The sequence below is a fragment of the Hyperolius riggenbachi genome, chromosome 3 (genome assembly GCF_040937935.1).
Source record: "Hyperolius riggenbachi isolate aHypRig1 chromosome 3, aHypRig1.pri, whole genome shotgun sequence".
Taxonomy (NCBI): domain Eukaryota; kingdom Metazoa; phylum Chordata; class Amphibia; order Anura; family Hyperoliidae; genus Hyperolius; species Hyperolius riggenbachi.
In genome coordinates this window covers 234,588,642-234,604,010 of record NC_090648.1, presented here as the reverse complement: position 1 = coordinate 234,604,010, position 15,369 = coordinate 234,588,642, and the positions used below count along the sequence as shown (strand labels likewise).

Genomic DNA, 15,369 nt, shown 5'->3' with positions numbered 1-15,369 from the left:
TTAGCTCTATTGGATCACTCCTGCATAAAAAGTGTGTGTATCACTTTGAATAATCAATGAAGTTGGGGTAATTTGCAGAGCGCTCAACAATATCTGATAACTACTTTAAACTCAGTTTACATATATACATGCAATCCCTAGAATGTCCTCATAGGATCAATAAAAACCAAAACAGATGAAGTGTAAAGTTCAGTTTTTCACCGGCATCATCCAACTTAATAGTATTAGATTACGCTCACCAAATAAGATGGCTGATCAAATGAAAATCAGCAGAAAACGCTTCTTGCCCAGCCAGTAGATTCAGGTTTCCACAATCCAGATATTCCAGGTTTATCACTCCCCACTTTCCTTCACATGTGGGGAGTGATAAACCTGGAATATCTGAAAGGACTTTTTTCAGAGTATTTTTTTTTTATTTTTTTTATACTTCATCTGTTTTGGTTTTTATTGTTTTTTATTGATCCTATGAGGACATTCTAGGGATTACATGTATATATGTAAACTGAGTTTAAAGTAGTTATCAGATATTGTTGAGCGCTCTGCAAATTACCCCAATTCAGGCTGTTACCACATGGAAAACTGAAATTACCAACTTGTGAGTTAAATACTTCATAAAGGTCAATTCACAAAGAATAGAGCATGCAGTAAAATAAGATATTCAGTATTTTACCTTCAGCCTGGAGATGTTAGTAACTATTAAACAGTTATAGAAGGGAGGAAACTGAGCAGATAAAAGTAATTAATTAAACTATTCAGGAAAATAAGAAAGTTACGGTAATAGTAAAAACATATTTCCCTAATTTCATAGTATTATTATGTAGTAATTAAAAATGGTCCATAAGATACTAATGTTTTTGTACTAATACAAATTTTTCCTGTTAATTTTATGCACCTTAGACTAGCACTTTCCTGGTCAGTATAAAAAAAAGCCATCTGTAACACATCTTTCATATATTTTCCATGCACTGTGGAAATCTATCAAATACTGAATGAAATACTGCATTATCCCTTCAAATGCAAAATGATATACCGCATGTGTGAAAAAAAAGTCTGAAACACCAGGGCCCATATGCAATTAACTTTTAATCCTGATTTTTCTCCCATGTGATATATTTTCTAACTAAAAAATAAAATGCTTTATAACTGCCAGCAAGCAAACAATACTCAAAATAATTTTGATAGTACTTTTTTACCTACTTTTTGGTAATGTTTCTATTTGAAATTGCTAAAACGTTATTCTAAATCGAAGATAAAAACATTTCTTCCTAGGAGAAAATTCAGGAGAAAAAGTTAATTGCATATAGCCCCAAATGCAGTATTTTACTGACCGTGTATTTTTACCAAATCTGTCTTAGTGAGTTGAAGCCAATATGTAAGCTTACCTTGTATAACAACCCTATAAGATTTTGTACAATTACCTAACAAAGTTATTAGTTAGATTAGTACCTGTTGGGTATTTTTTTGAGCTTAAGCACCATAAAGGTCTGGAAGTTGTCCAAAGGTTTTTGGGTGAAATGGAGAACCGAATATGCTCCCTTCAGTAGATTCATTTTTTCCTTATTGGAGTCCATATTTTATCAAAATACTTTTATCTTCCGTGGCAACCACCTCCTCCAGGTGCAGGACGGACATGATGGGGACTCCCTGCTACCTGCACACTGCAACTTTACCAGTGTATAGTGCATCAGGCCCTATATGAATTATTCCTTAAAAAGTAACTTTACTGTATGTACCATAACTTAATGAATAGAATTGTTTACATTTCATTAATAAATTATTTAATCAACTTTTGCCCATTGCTAAATTTTACTTCACTCCTGATTTACATTCTTAAATGTATCAGAGATTCTGGCATCTTTACTGATGGCAAGGTGAATTATTGTGAAATATGTGTTGGTGAAGTAAGCAGGAACGTCACTTGGTCTCTCAGAATGCTGGAAGAGAAGGCTGCATGATATCACAGCCTTAGGCAAGAAATAGGGTTTGACAAGCAAGCACTCAGCAATGGAGATTTTCATGTGTGCTGGATTGGAATGACTCTGCTACACTACAGAGTTCAATTTGTCACAATGTCAAGAACCAACAGCACTGTAGTAAAAGTAAAGCTTGACTGCAAATAAAATTACATGTTAGAGACAGCAAGTAGACACCTGTCTATTTTCTGTCTATAACATGTTGTTTTAATTACGGTACATTCAATAAAGAGCTTCCCTTTTACAATGTGGCGCTGCTGGTTCTTGACATTATAACCATAAGCTTAAAGGGAACCTAAACTGAGAAGGATATGGATTTTTCCTTTTAAAATAATACAAGTTTCCTGACTCTCCTGCTGATCCTGTGTCTCTAATACTTTTAGCCACAGCCTCTGAACAAGCATGCAGATCAGGTGCTCTGACTGAAATGTGACTGGATTAGCTGCATGCTTGTTTCAGGTGTGTGATTCAGGCACTGCTGCAGCCAAAGAGATTAGCAGGATGCCAAGCAACTGGTATTGTGTTTAAAGAGAACCCGAGGTGGTTCCATGGGGGCAGATAGGACACAGAAGCTTGTTCTCTGCCTCTGTGTCCCCACACTGCTGCTTTCTGCGCCCCCCCCCCCCCCCCCCCCCCGCTATAGCCCCTCCCGAGATTAACGACAATATTTGTCGCTATCTCGGAGGTAAACACAAGGTAGAGAGATTCCCTATTTAAAACGCCCACCAGGGTTTCCAGTGGTCTGCCCTGCTGCTCCCCCACCTCCCTGGCCCACAGGAGCGGCGGGAAATGGCAGTTTTTGCGGCTACCTGATCTGCTCATTCAGGTAGCATATGTTTTTTTTTCAATTTTATGAGCCCACCTCGGGCTCTCTTTAAAAGGAAACATCCATATCCCTCTCAGTTTAGGTTCTTTAGGTTCCTTTTAACATTACTGGAATGGCAGGGTAACCTACAACATACTGCAATATAGATATGAGAAACGTTTCTGACACTGAAACCAGGATAATTAAGGTAAAAAATAGGGACGGTATCTTGAATAATTTGACAATATGTCATTATTATTCCTCTTTATTAACTGATATGTAAGCACTTATGTAATCCATCAGTCATGTTGCAGTCCAGGTTTCTAATTTTTGTCACTGAAATTCAAACAAAATTTATTTTGCTCTTTTTAGTTTATTCCATGGAAAAAGCTGTATTACCGATATGTTGCTAAAGACCCTGGAGCAACAGGAAACGTTACTGAGATTCTTAGGAAGAATGGCATGATTTCTGATGAACATTACATCATGAATCTAATAAAGTAAGGAATAATTGACTCTCTTCTAACACTGGGGCAGGGTTCACACGTATTAAAATTTGCATGTGAATTGCAAATGTGTGAAAACGCATTTGCTGCACGTCCAATGAAAGCTGGACGTGCAGCAAATGCTGAAACGGAGAATCGCACTTCGGCTCAAATTTGTGAAAGTGTGTTCAAATGTGAGAAAAACCCTTACTTCTTGCAGGATAAACTTGCATATCGCATGCAAATGCCCATTGACTTTCATTAGCCGTGGCAAAATAACATGATTATTTGTTTTTCAACTCAAAAAAATCTAAACACAAAAATAAACTGCAAAAATATATATTGCAAGCAATAAAAAAAAGAAATGGCCAGACACAATCCAGTGTTTTATGCTAGACTAGCCGACCCGTGACGTAGCATACGCCGCATAAGGGGGTAGCGGGCAGGAAGGGGGTATTGGGCACAGCAGCAGGGATGGCGGTTGGACCCCCCCCCCCCTCCCTCACCTGGGTCCCCCATGTGTGCTCCCCCTCCAGCTTAAGCTCAGCAGGAACCATCCCCCCCCCTCCCTCACCTGCGCTCCCCCTCCAGCTTAAGCTCAGCAGGCCCCCCCCTCCTTTACCTGGGTCCCCCATGTGCGCTCCCCCTCCAGCTTAAGCTCAGCAGGAACCATCCACCCCCCTCCCTCACCTGCGCTCCCCCTCCAGCTTAAGCTCAGCAGGACCCCCCCCCCCCTCCCTCACCTGGGTCCCCCATGTGCGCTCCCATTCCAACTTAAGCTCAGCAGGACCCCCCCTCCACCTGGGTCCCACATGTGCGCTCCCCCTCCAGCTTAAGCTCAGCAGGAACCATCCCCCCCCCTCCCTCACCTGCGCTCCCCCTCCAGCTTAAGCTCAGCAGGACCCCCCCTCCCTCACCTGGGTCCCCCATGTGCGCTCCCATTCCAACTTAAGCTCAGCAGGACCCCCCCCTCCACCTGGGTCCCCCATGTGCGCTCCCCCCCCAGCTTAAGCTCAGCAGGACCCCCCCTCCCTCACTTGGGTCCCCCATGTGCGCTCCCCCTCCAGCTTAACCTCAGCAGGACCCCCCCTCCCTCACCTGGGCCCCCATATGCGCTCCCCCTCCAGCTTAAACTCAGCAGCCCCCCCCCCCCCCCCACACACACCTGGGTCCCCCATGTGCGTTCTCCCTCCAGCTTAAGCTCAGCAGGACCCCCCCCCTCACCTGGGTCCCCCATGTGCGCTCCAGCTTAAGCTCAGCAGGACCCCCCCTCACCTGGGTCCCCCATGTACGCTCCCCCTCCAGCTTAAGCTCAGCAGCAGCCGCCGCTATTAGTAAGAGGCAGCGGGTGGGAATGACTCACCTCTTCCGCGTTCCAGCGTGTGTTCCACTGTCGTCACTTCCTGCAATGCCACCCACTGTATTGTAAGTGGAACGCACGCTGGAACGCAGAAGAGGTGAGTCATCCCCGCCCGCTGCCTCTTACTACTGCTGAACTTAGGCTAGAGGGGGAGCGTAGATGGGAGACCCAGGTGAGGGAGGGGGGGTGTCCGACCCCCCGTCCCCGCGACTGTGCCCAATACCCCCTTCCTGCCCGCTACCCCCTCCAGCTCGGCGGCAAGCCTAGGACCGTCCCTGGGGGCAAAGCGCTACTTCTTCTTGCTTGGACTGGCCCTGGGGGCAGGGCGCTACTTCTTCTACTTGCTTGAAGGTTGAGGCACTTACTCTACCATATAGATAGATAGATAGATAGATAGATAGATAGATAGATAGATAGATAGATAGATAGATAGATAGATAGATACAGAGACATTTTTTGACGGGATCACATCAATTACTTCCAATATGTCGATCGACTCCCAATAATGGGATTTATTTTGGTAAACTATAATTGGAAAATCGTTTCAATAGTAACTGCAGTAACGCTAACATTATCAGCGATGAATAATTGTATTTCTTAGGCTTTGTTCACATTATGAATCGCAAGCGTTGAGCGTTTTTGTGCGCAATTTCTTTTTCAAGCAATTCCTGGCATTTTCTGAGCGTTGAGCGATTTTTTTTTTTTTTGTGTGTAATTGCTTTTCTAAGCACTTTTGAGGGGCGATTGAGATTTTCACTTCCTGAGGTCAGTCAGGAAGTGAACTCTTTGAAGTGGAAAAGAATAAATACAATGTATTTATTCTTAAAAGCGCTCAGGAAATCGCTATACAAAGCGCTTTTTCAAGTGCCTAGCGATTTTCCTATACCTTCCATTAAGCCAAAGCGCTCAGAAAATGGTGCAGGCAGCGCTTTTGGAAGCGGATCGTAATCAAACCGCTCATATGTGATCACTCTCATAGGGAATCATTGCACAAGCGCTTTTTTAGGGCGATTTCTAAAATCCCCAGCACTTAAAAAAAATGCACAAACGCTCATAGTGTGAACAAGCCCTTAGATCTGAATGTGAAATGTTAAACCTTGCCTGAACCTAAATCTGAACAAGTGAAAATCTCAAAGAAATCATGTTGCTTAATATTAATTATGAATATTACCTCTGGATTGTTTATTGAAAATCCGTTGTGAAGTAGGGTTTGCCTGCAGCTGTGCACCTATCGCTGCAGACTTAAAGGGAACCAGAAGCAAGAGGTATATGGAGGCTGCTATATTTTTTTCTTTCTAAGCAATACCAGTTACCTGGCTGTCCTGCTGATCCCCTGCCTCAAATACTTTTAGCCATAGACCCTGAACAAGCATGCAGCAGATCAGGTGTTTCTGACATTTTTGGCAAATCTGACAAAATTAGCTGCATGCTTGTTTCTGGAGTGATTCAGACACTACTGCTGCCAAATAGATTAGCAGGGCTGGCAGGCAACTGGTATTGTTTAAAAGGAAATAAATATGGCAGCTGCCATATTCTTCTCACTTCAGGTTCCCTTTAAGACCATTGTAATCTCATTAGTTTCCTGTGAGCAAGTCGTATATTTATAATGTTCAATTAAAGAAGAGTAATATCTCACTTCAGTGGCGTAGCAATGGGGGGTGCAAAGGCAGCGACCACACCAGGGCCCTTGGGCCAGAGGGGCCCACAAGGGGCCCTCCTTCATCCATCTTATTAGCTTTTTATTGGTGCTATGCTGCTAATGAACACACCTATATGGTCACTCCATACTGGTAATCCTTAACAAACTGTTTCCTTACTCTGAATACACCTCTCTGCCACTGCAGCTGTCCTTGGTAGGTTTTGGGGCCACATGTAAAACTCACACTGTGGCCCCAAGTTTCCTAGTTACACCACTGCATCACTTAACAGGTGAAAGGGATCCAGCATGGTTTCTGTCACCACATCCCATCTGGTAGAGCAGACTATTTTCAGAGATTGTGGTATTACAGTTGCTGGCCACTATTTCCTGTGAACTACAAACTGCATAATCACATAGACAGCAGATTTACTACTGTAATGTAGGGATGCTTGGAAACCTTGCCCCATAAATTGTCATTGCGCCACAACTTTGCTTCTACATACTGTTAATATCCAACTATAAACTGGATAGCTTTTACAGTTTACCCTGTTGAATTCTGGGAACAGCTGCGCTTTAAACTTGGCCCCATAATGTCTTATTTTCATAATAATGAGGCACCTGTTAGTCAAGTAAATAATCCACACAGTATCCAAGATTTATAATTCCAAGTGCATTCTATTCTGATTAAATGCAGTCAATGTTAACCAGTGATGAGCTAGAAGTGGATGCAGTTTCCCACAGGGCCACCCTGCAGACATGGGAAGTCTTTGATGCATTTTTGTCTTTTACGCCTGTCTTTATTATTATTAAGTTTATCTATTAATGATGAACTTGAAGACACCTGAAGTGATAGGTATATGGAGGCCATCATGTGTATTTCTTTTTAAACAATGACAATTGCCCGGCAGTCCTACTGATCTTTCATGCATCAGTGGTGTCTGAACCACACACCTGACACAAGCATTCAGCTAATCCAGTCAAACTTTAGTCAAACACCTGATCTGCATGCTTGTTTTATTGTCTATGGCTAAAGGTATTAGAGACAGAGGATTAGCAGGACAGCCAGGCAATTTGGATTGTTTAAAAGGAAATAAATGAGATCTCTTTTTCATGGGCAGTTGATAGGCAGTGAAATGCCTCTCAAACTCTCATAACTGCTTGTTGCTGCCTGATAACTGCTCACTGCAGCCTGGTTACTGTTCACTGCTGCCTGCCAATTACTTGCTGAGCACACAGTTCAACTGTTTGTGAAAAACAGCCTTAACCACTTGAGGACCCACCCTTTACCCCCCCTTAAGGACCAGCGCTAGTTTGATTGATCTGTGCTGGGTGGGCTCTGCAGCCCCCAGCACAGATCAGGGTGCAGGCAGGGAGATCAGATTGCCCCCCTTTTTTCCCCCCTATGGGGATGATGTGCTGGGGGGGTCTGATCTCTGCTGCCTGCGAGTGGCTGGCGGGGGGGGCACCTCAAAGCCCCCCTCCGCGGCGAAATGCTCCCCCTCCCTCTCCTACCTGGCCCCCTTTGGTAAGCGGGCTGCACAGGACGCTATCCGTCCTGTGCAGCCAGTGACAGGCTGTCTCCTGTCACATGGCGGCGATCCCCGGCCGCTGATTGGCCGGGGATCGCCGATCTGCCTTACGGCGCTGCTGCGCAGCAGCGCCGTACAAATGTAAACAAAGCGGATTATTTCCGCTTGTGTTTACATCTAGCCTGCGAGCCGCCATCGGCGGCCCGCAGGCTATTCACGGAGCCCCCTGCCGTGATTTGACAGGAAGCAGCCGCTCGTACGAGCGGCTGCTTCCTGATTAATTAGGCTGCAGCTGGCGACGCAGTACTGCGTCGCTGGTCCTGCAGCTGCCACTTTGCCGACGCACGTTATGAGTGTGCGGTCGGCAAGTGGTTAAAGAGAACCCGAGGTGGGTTTGAAGAATATTATCTGCATACAGAGGCTGGATCTGCCTATACAGCCCAGCCTCTGTTGCTATCCCAAACCCCCCTAAGGTCCCCCTGCACTCTGCAATCCCTCATAAATCACAGCCACGCTGCTGACAAACAGCTTGTCAAAGCTGGCTGTGTTTATCTCTATAGTGTCAGTCTGCTGCTCTCCCCGCCTCCTGCAGAACTCCAGTCCCCGCCTGCATCCCTTCCCTCTTTGCTGATTGGAGGCAAGGGACAGGGGCAGGGACCAGAGCTATGCAGGAGGCGGGGGAGCAGCTGAGACTGACACTACAGATGTAAACACAGCCTCACAGCACGGCTGTGATTTATGGGGGATTGCAGAGTGCAGGGGGACCTTAGGGGGGTTTGGGATAGCAACAGAGGCTGGGCTGTATAGGCAGATCCAGCCTCTGTATGCAGATAACATTCTTTAAACACACCTCGGGTTCTCTTTAAGACAGCCTCCCTATAACTCTAACTTCAGGTGTCCTTTAATGCTATACACTACAAACTCATCCAGATGAATTTGTTTCTCAGTAAGATGTATGCATTGATGCCTGGATCTACAGTGTTTCACTAGTGATTAACAATGTAGCTGCCGTTTAAGAATTCAGATACTAAAAATCTTCTGGATTGGAGAATATTAAATGTTTTGTTTTGTTTTTTGATTTGTAGATATTTTGCATCCTTGGTGCATTCCCGTGACAGAAACTTTGAGAAAATCTTGAACACCTGTAAGTGGCATGGTTTATATAAAACTGCTGAAGGAGCTGTTGCTGCCAGATTCCCAGAGCTCAAAGATGATTCAGGGGTATGTGTATATAACATTGCTTTCTAAAAACCCAGACTGTATGGAACTCCCTGTACACAGCTGGAAACACTTTTTTTTGGGGGGGAGGAAAGACTACCCTCATCCGTTCACCATTATATATTGCAGAATACTATATATCTATTAAAAAAATATAGTTAAATATATTTTGGTATTTGGCATGGTAAATGAAGCACTCGTTTAGCTGTATTTATAATGCAGCATGTACAGAAGACAACCAAATGCATCAATCTGTGGCAGTAGTTTTAAGTGTTTTTTATTTGGAGATTATGTAATTACAGTAAACAGTTTAATACAGAGTGTCATTTGAAGCTTCAAAAATTAAGAGAAACTGGAGAAAATGTTTAGTGCAGTATTAAGGTATGTGTGATACTTTGTGATGCAGAAAGGTGTGCTGACCTTCGCAGTAATTCGCAGTAACCTACTGTACATGCTGGACATCAATTTCCATAGTGCTTCCTTAAAGAGAACCCGAGGTGTGTTTAAAGAATGTTATCTGCATACAGAGGCTGGATCTCCCTATACAGCCCAGCCTCTGTTGCTATCCCAAACCCCACTAAGGTCCCCCTGCACTCTGCAATCCCTCATAAATCACAGCTGTGCTGTGAGGCTGTATTTACATCTGTAGTGTCAGTCTCAGCTGCTCCCCCGCCTCCTGCATAGCTCCGATCCCTGGCCCCGTCCCTTCCCTCCAATCAGCAAAGAGGGAAGGGATGCAGGCGGGGACTGGAGTTCTGCAGGAGGCGGGGAGAGCAGCAGACTGACACAATAGAGATAAACACAGCCAGCTCTGACAAGCTGTTTGTCAGCAGCGTGGCTGTGATTTATGAGGGATTGCAGAGTGCAGGGGGACCTTAGGGGGGTTTGGGATAGCAACAGAGGCTGGGCTGTATAGGCAGATCCGGCCTCTGTATGCAGATAATATTCTTCAAACCCACCTCGGGTTCTCTTTAAAGAGAACATGAGATGGCATATTATAAACCTAATTAGGACCCAGAGGCATATCGTGTGCACAATGACATGCTTCTAGGTCACTGTACTGCCGCTGCCAACCCCTCCTGCGCCGCGCTGCACCCCAGCCTAGTGACAATCTGCTTGCCGCTAGCTGGCCTCATTTATGTGAGGCTGTCAGTCAGCCTCATAGCATCTCCCCCTGATAATGCGTTCCCCCCCCCCCCCCTTCCTCGCCGCTCTCCTCCTCTGTTTGCTTCCTCCAATAGGATGCCAAGCTGCGACCCAGGAGTACTTCCTGGGTCGTGGCTTGGCTTCCTATTGGAGGAAGCAAACAGAGGTGGGAGCGCGTTATCGAGGGGGCGATGCTACAAGGCTGACTGACAACTTCACATAAATAAAGCCAGCTAGCGGCAAGCAGACTGTCACTAGGCTGGCGATCTTTTAAGGGTGGCAACGCGGCACAGGGGGTGCTGGTAGCGGCGGTACAAAGACCCAGAGGCATGTAATTGTGCACACGACATGCCTCTGGGTCCTATTAGGATTATAATATGCCACTTTGGGTTCTCTTTAAAGTAAATCTGGAGCTTGACTGGATAGACAAAATCCCCTAATAGAGGCTCCAGACCTGTTTTATAAAAGAAAACATTTTGCCAAACTAATTTTGACCATATACAGTACAGTATATTACTGTATTGGTTAATTGATGCTAACAAGCTTGAGAGTGCACATAATGAAAGTCCTGGCAGGAGAAAAAAAAAACAAAGGTGGAATGTTTAACTTTTTTTTTTCTACATTAATGTCTGCGTGTGCTTTTGTACACTTTATTTTATTTACAAAGTCTTAAAATGAGACCAGATAAATAAGCCAACATATTTACACTAATTAATTTACCCCCTTTATAATATTTAGGCACATGTATGTGCAGTACAAGCGGTTATACTGAGCGTAACTTATTCTGTGTGCTTATATCTGTTGCATACTCTGCTTTGGCTGCTAGCGATGATCAACGAAATGCAAATAATTTTGAGTTGATAAAGGGTTATGCAAAATACTGTATGTATGCAAATTTATGCAGCTTGAAATTAGTACATTTGAATTCCACCTTGGTGGGATTTGATTCCTCCATTTTCAAGCTGCATACATTTGCATTAGTCACAGTAGAGAAAGAATACAGGCGCTCCTTCAGATCATACAGTTTGCCAGCTGCTTCTGGTAACCACTCCAATATATATCAATCAGTTGTTATGTGGTTATCTTATACAACTGATTGATTCATTTGCATACGGTACCAAAACAGGTTGAAGTCGCACTCAAATGACTGGGTTGAAGTGTGCAAAGGAAAGGTCCTGTGTATCATTAGGACCTCAGTATCTTCACCAAGTGAAATCCAGCACCACTTTATATAAAACGTTCACTTTATTAAACAAGTGTAAAACTGGTACAGAGGATGACAGAACACACTGTATCTGCCATGTGGCTATGTCCCGCTGTTTCAGGGCTCTCCCTTGTTCACGCCACGCAGCCTGCCATCTGTTTAACACACACCAGTATATATACATAAGACCAGGAACAATTAGCCAATCAAACATGAGTATTCAAATACAAATATGCAAATAAGACGGCCTGATGGGGAACTATGCGATACGTACATGACCACTCCCTCCCAAGCCACCCATTGGCTATTATTATTTGCATCTCATTGACAATCCCTAATTCTTCTTCCTGGATGGCATCACTTGTGTGAAAATTTGAAAAGTGCTCATGTAACTAAATTGATAACTAATCATTATATAAGTAGCTATTTTATTACAAATGGAATGTGTCACAGTAGATACGGAATTATGTTAAGGTGCATTAAGATCTTAATGTTGGGATTACGGTAGGCTTTTGAAATAAATCAGTCTCACTATTATAAAGACTTGTTTTGGTTTATAATGTTAAATCATTTCTAGAATTTTGTTTTTACATTGTAAATTATTATTGTCAAACTTTTCCTAACAACTACGTTCCTTCGTATAGAATATAAATCCTTGGGCAATGATAGCCGTTCTGGTTCTTCTAGCAAGGGGGTATCGCGATATCCAGAAACTAATAAGATGTCTGCAGTGTCCCAGCTCTCCACTAAAACTGATTGAAGTACTTGAGGCCTGTTACTGCCTAGCATTACTTGTCTATGCAATAAGAGAGGAGAAGAATTCATTTCCTAACAGGTAAGCTTGGGTGTATTGAAGTGGTATGAAACTCAAAAGTGCCAAGTAATCGCTGAGCTAATATAGCAAAGCAAGCATTATCCCTCACTCCCTTCTTCTTATTATGGATATCTGCTCCTGCTTGGATTCACCTTCTATTGTCCTGCTGTTCGGGGGGGGGGGGGGGGAAGAGAGAGGATTGCTACCTGCCGCATTGCCAGTGTTCAGTGCAGGAACTGGCCATGTATTATAGTTAAGTGTATTTTACATCACCAGGCTCGGAGCTTCTGCACGTACTTAAAGGGGCACCATGGCGAAGTACTGTAAAACTTAAAATATATGGAAACATAGACAAATAAGAAGTACGTTTTTTCCAGAGTAAAACAAGCCAAATTACTTTTCTCCTATGCTGCTGTCAATTTCAATAGGTAATAGAAATCTGACAGAAGCGACAGGTTTTGGACTAGTCAATCTCTTTATAGTGTATTCTCAGCAAGGCTTTTATTCTTTATAAAGATATTCCCTAAAAAGGATTTAAACAATGATGCTGGCCAGCTTCCCTGCTCGCTACACAGTTTTTTGGCAGTTGGACAACTGCCATTCACTAAGTACTTTTGAAAATAAATAAATCCCTGAGAATCCCCTATGACGAGATGGACTAGTCCAAAACCTGCAGCTTCTGTCAAATATCTACTACCTACTGTAAGTGACAGCAACATAGGAGAAAAGTTATTTATGTCTAATTTTACTCTGGAAAAAATGTACTGCTTATTGTATATGATTGCACATATTTTAAATTTTACAATTGTTCGCCATAGTGCCCCTTTAAACAGCTGAGTGCCTTTACAGGTCTAAAGGCTTTGTTTCCATCTGTGCACTTCTATCCGCTTCTGTCCTTATGAACACATCAATGTTACAGATTGATACATGTTGCTTAAAAGCGAACAGAAGCAGACAGATGGAAACAAGGCCTAAGAAGATAGCAGGTAGCCTGACGGTATCCACCTGTAACTGAAATTCCAGTTTTCACTGGACTGCTACGTTCTCTTTCAGACTACAATACACTTTAAATAATTTTTTAGCCATTGATTCAAATCTAATAAGTAAAGGAAGAACATTGTTGTTGTTTTTTCAGGGCAATTTTGTACAGTATTTTTTTAATTGTATGTTTGTTCATTTATTTTCTAGTGTTCACTACTTCCTGTTCTACAATTTATACTTACTGGAGAATGGTGACACGACCTATACATTTTCTTCACATACACACTGCCGGTTGGTATTTATGTCTATCTCTTTCTACCCTCTTTCCTTATTTTATATAGCACCAAACGGAATATGTACCATAGTAGTGCTTTTATCTGCTTTACTCAGCCATCTGAAAACGTTCATAAAGTTTAGTGTACTTTCACGTATCCACTCCTTTAGGCTGGTTTCACAGTGGGTGTTGCGTTTCCTGTAAAGTTAGGAAGGCAATGAAATGGGAAAGTCGCACGGCATGTATACAGTGAATCCATTAATTAAAATGTAAGCTTCACTGTCAGTGCGCACGTTTTGCGGTAATACGCTGCATGCAGTTAATTAGGATGCCACACGCTGGTAAATCGGACCACATGGGCCACACTGTGAACTTTGCATAGGTGGTACATTGCAGTGCCGTGTTACAATGCATCTGTAACATCTCACCACAATGCACCACTGTGAGCATAGCCTTATTTACTAAATATATAACCCGCACATCCAGGGTACACATACACCCTATGGATTATTGCTGCCTAAAGTGATCTTTAGGGATAGGTTAAGGTAGCAGTAGCATAATATGGAGTAGGTAGAGTGCAGGGGGTGTGAGCAGCTTTCAATTACAACATCTAACCAAACCAGTACAAGGAAAATGTAATGAAAAGTAGTGCAAATGAAAAACAGATGTCCAGTCAAGCATTCTGATTAGTTGCTCTTAGAAACTGCTCTACTTTTGCACAAATTTTGCTCTGGTCAACTTTACCTAAGAGCTATGCCATAGCACTTCTGGGAGAAAAACCACCCCAAATTTCACAAGCTAAATATTAGTTACTTCATATCGTACTAGCTACTAACTTAGCTGCAGCCTGGAGGTCTGCCTCACTTAGTCTGGAATATATAAGAAACTGATTGTTTGAAGCTATGTAATTTGATAAGATGAAAGCTATCCTGCCCTGCTACTAACTGCCCCATCGTGACATGACGTATCTGCCACTGTATACAAGCTACTTAGCTGTTGCACCTTACTCTTTGCACATAGTCTGAGCAGTTCTTCTGCAGACACTCCCAGTAACCATCTCCTGTCTATGCCCTCAGTCAGCTCACCTGACGTTTTTCTATTCGCAAAAGTTTTGTCTTTGTTTAATTATGTGTATTGTGACATTTTGCTTGAGTCCAGACCGTGTTGTGCTGATCTGTTTTTTAAGGTTTTGGTAATTCATACGGATGTAGGTAATAATAGAGCTGCATGTATTTTCATTATGATTACATTATTTTATCATTGTACATTTTAGAAATGTGCCTTCCTTCAAGCTAACTAATGAACAGCAGCGAATCCTTAACCATGATATACAAACTGGGCAAGTTGTCAAAATCATGGCATTTGCAGGTAAGACATGGGAAAAGGTAATGCTATACTAAATAAGTGTACTTTATTTGTACATTTAAAGAATTTGCTATATTTCTCCATAGCAGTGGAGAACAAGAGTGTACCTTCACACCAGGCCTTGATTTGTAACAGATACTGTGTTAGGTGGCAGAAGAGAAGTATTAACTTAGGAACATGGTGGATAAGTGGTTAGCACTCTTGTGTTACAGCTATAGGTTTTTAGTTAATGACCGCCCGTGGGAAGCATTTAGTAGTGACAAAGTCAAATATGGTTACTGCTGGGTAATATCAGTTACTGGAATCTATTGCATATCATAATGGGGAGCTGTGTTTAAATGTTATCAAATATTTCAGAAATGGTATGAAAATGGAAATATTTCTGAGCACTGGTAATGTTAACCACTTACAAAACGCTGCTATGCATATCTACAGCCTCTGAAAACTTCTTAACTACCAGGGTCGTAGATATGCGAATTTGTTTACCTCGCGCTCCTGTTCGCCTCTGCCGCCATCCCACCAGTCCATGATCGGTGAAGGGGAACACCTGTTGCCAAAGCTGATCAAAGTGCCTGT

General features: G+C 43.0%; 1 protein-coding gene across 1 annotated transcript in view; it reads left to right on the top strand.

The window, feature by feature from the left end:
- Nucleotides 1–15,369, top strand: part of FBH1 (F-box DNA helicase 1) — a 71,339-nt gene that overhangs the window by 12,525 nt on the left and 43,445 nt on the right. Inside the window, exons 4-8 of the mRNA XM_068275973.1 lie at nt 3,151–3,278; nt 8,877–9,012; nt 12,004–12,194; nt 13,362–13,445; nt 14,702–14,796. Coding sequence (XP_068132074.1) covers nt 3,151–3,278; nt 8,877–9,012; nt 12,004–12,194; nt 13,362–13,445; nt 14,702–14,796 — 634 coding nt within the window. The remainder of the gene's footprint in view (nt 1–3,150; nt 3,279–8,876; nt 9,013–12,003; nt 12,195–13,361; nt 13,446–14,701; nt 14,797–15,369) is intronic.